Consider the following 3,071-nt stretch of genomic DNA (forward strand, 5'->3'; position numbering starts at 1 on the left):
TAACAGGTTTGGTAAATTGTGATTGGTGAGATTTTACAGTAGAGACATAAGTGATTATAAAACTACCTTATTTTTTTAAAAAATTACCATTAATTTTTCCATTAAAATTTACCAGTGATTGAAATAAAGATTCTCATACTGAAATTGTGAAATGTTAAGGAAGTGTTTCATGTACTTACAGCTAAAGGAGAACTGCTATACAAGTGTGTACCTTTTGCTATTGCAATTTGAAAGTGTAGTGAATTCCACCTATATTCATGAGTGTTTGAAAATAGAAATTGGTGAATAAACAGAACCTGACAATGGTTATATGGATGGAAATGCTAAAATGGAAGGGGAAGGTAATTTTCATGGGACCCTACCCTAAAGAGATCCCAGGTAATTAATCAATTGCTGGGAGAAGGAAAATTAACTTCTCCCAGGAATAAGACAGTTACAGGTTGTTCAATGCAGAGTGATCAACCCCGAAAGCATATATACGCACACAAAATGGACCCAGAGGTTGTGTTTTCATAATTGTGTTTGCTACTCTAGTTGGTAGATACTTTAGATACTTTATAAATAAATCTAATAAATAAGTGTAATTATCTTTTTCTCTTACTTCATATAGTGAAATCTGTACACTTTCATCAAACTACTTATTATTGTCCACCTCATTACCAAGGAGGTCATGATGCCCTAAGAATCAAAAATAAACAGCTTTGTAGGAACTTTCCTGGGAAATACATAAATCAAAACCAAAATGGAAATGATCACATCAGCTGTAGGTGTTGACAAGATTCCATTAGAGAACATGACTGAAGCCACGATGTTTATACTCTTGGGCTTCACTGATGACTTTGAATTGCAAGTTTTCCTATTTTTACTGTTTCTTGCTATTTATCTCTTCACTCTGATAGGAAATTTTGGACTGGTTATTTTGGTCATTGGGGATTGTCGGCTACACAATCCCATGTACTATTTCCTAAGTGTTTTGTCTTTCCTGGATGCCTGTTATTCTACAGTTGTTACCCCCAAAATGTTGGTCAACTTTCTAAATGAAAATAAGTCCATTTCGTTTCTTGCATGTGCAACACAGATGCTTCTCTTTGTTACTTTAGGAACCACAGAATGCTTTCTGCTGGCAGCAATGGCATATGACAGATATGTAGCCATCTACAACCCACTTCTGTACACTGTAACCATGTCACCCAGAGTATATCTGCCACTCATCATTGCCTCCTATGCTGGTGGGGTTATGCATGGTGCTATACACACAGTGGCCACTTTCAGTCTGTCCTTCTGTGGATCCAATGAAATAAGGCATGTCTTCTGTGACATCCCAGCATTGCTTGCTCTTTCTTGTTCTGATACACGCACAAATGAACTTCTACTCTTGTACTTGGTGGGTTTGATTGAGATTGTCACCATCCTGATTGTTCTGGTCTCCTATGGATTCATCCTCTTTGCCATTCTGAACATGCATTCTACTGAGGGAAGGAGGAAAGTCTTCTCTACATGTGGCTCTCACCTCACTGGAGTCTCTATTTACCATGGTACTATCCTTTTCAGTTATATGAGGCCTAGTTCCAGCTATGCTTCAAATCATGACATGGTAGTTTCAATATTTTACACCATTGTGATACCCATGCTGAATCCTATCATCTACAGTTTGAGAAATAAAGATGTAAAAGAGGCAATGAAGAAATTGTGGAGAAATGTGGTTCATAATTAATATCTGTTTGTAGCATATAACAAAAATATTACGTTGTTAATCTCAGTATACAAGAAATATACAGGGTGACAAGTTACAAATATGCCATGATTTAATTAGTAGTATCTTTTATGGTCATGATTACATTAAAGCATCATTTTTTCTCATGTAGCATTTTTAAATAATGAATATTTTTCTCCTGTATATCAAATTACTTTGAACTGATTTATAACTATTTTGTATCAAGTTGTTCCTACGCACAATTATATGATTTTTTTGGTTTGTTTCTACTAAGTAGAGACTATATACTCTACTTAGTATTTGATTAAGAGCATTTGATTAAGTGATTGTCAGTAACTTGTGGTAAACTCTTAACATGCATTATGTAATGTAATACCCACTCAAGATTCTTTATGGAGAAATTCTCATAGAAAACTTTTTCTCAGAAAATTCCTTACAGAATCTTATGTATTTAAGCTGTGACATGCAATTTGTGCTCCTGAGTTTATCATTGCACCTAATTTTTTCCTGTTATTTCCTTGACAGTCATATGAATTGATTAGATCCATTATAAACCTATTGTACCACAGTCATAATATTTGTTGATGATTCTTATTACTTGTGTTCTTAAAATAAAAAACTCATAAAATTTAAAAAGACATATATACAGACATACACATATACACAAGCACATAAGGCACATATGTGTGTATACATATATACACACATGAACTGCAACATGAACAGATACATGTGTGTACATACACACACATATTTCTATATAATGTATATGTATATATGCAGGTATATTTATGTCTGTGTACATATAGGCTTCAATGAGATTTGATATATTGGATTTCTGTCTCGGACCATTGTGGTCCTTGCTATTGCTGAGTTGCTAGACTTGTTTTCACTGTCTCTTTGTCTATCTATGAGATCGAGTCTTGTATTCTCATTCAGGAAACCATAAGTCCATGTAAAAACATAAGGAAACAAATATAATATATTGTTACATTCACCTAGTTCTTTATTTTTTTTACTTATTTTAATTTTATTCTACCATAGACCTTGGAAGTGAGAGACTCTCAGGACTCAAAGGAGGGGACCCTAGATGAAATGTCCTACAGCAGAGAGAGGGAATTTATTGAACCCACCTCCAGCAGAAAGACAGCATCAAGTAAGGGTTGGGGTTGCAAACCCACAGTCAATGCTCTGACCCATACTTCTTCCTGACTGAAAGAACTGCAGGGATAGAAATGGAAAAGAGCCTGAGGAAAAGATGTTGCAGTTCAAGTGGGATTCAGCTCAAGGGAGGCCCCAAGGCCTGACACTATTACTGAGGGTATGGAGTGTTCATAAAAAGTTACCTATCATGACT

At 35.1% G+C, this 3,071-nt stretch overlaps 1 protein-coding gene across 1 annotated transcript; it reads left to right on the forward strand.

The window, feature by feature from the left end:
• The first annotated feature begins 748 nt into the window (after nucleotides 1–748).
• On the forward strand, nucleotides 749–1,714 carry Or5t5 (olfactory receptor family 5 subfamily T member 5). Its single transcript, NM_001000315.1, is given in 1 exon segment — nucleotides 749–1,714. A coding segment is annotated over 1 exon segment (966 nt).
• Nucleotides 1,715–3,071: the final 1,357 nt, after the last annotated feature.

This window comes from Rattus norvegicus, chromosome 3 (genome assembly GCF_021556685.1).
Source record: "Rattus norvegicus strain SHRSP/BbbUtx chromosome 3, alternate assembly SHRSP_T2T, whole genome shotgun sequence".
NCBI lineage: Eukaryota > Metazoa > Chordata > Mammalia > Rodentia > Muridae > Rattus > Rattus norvegicus.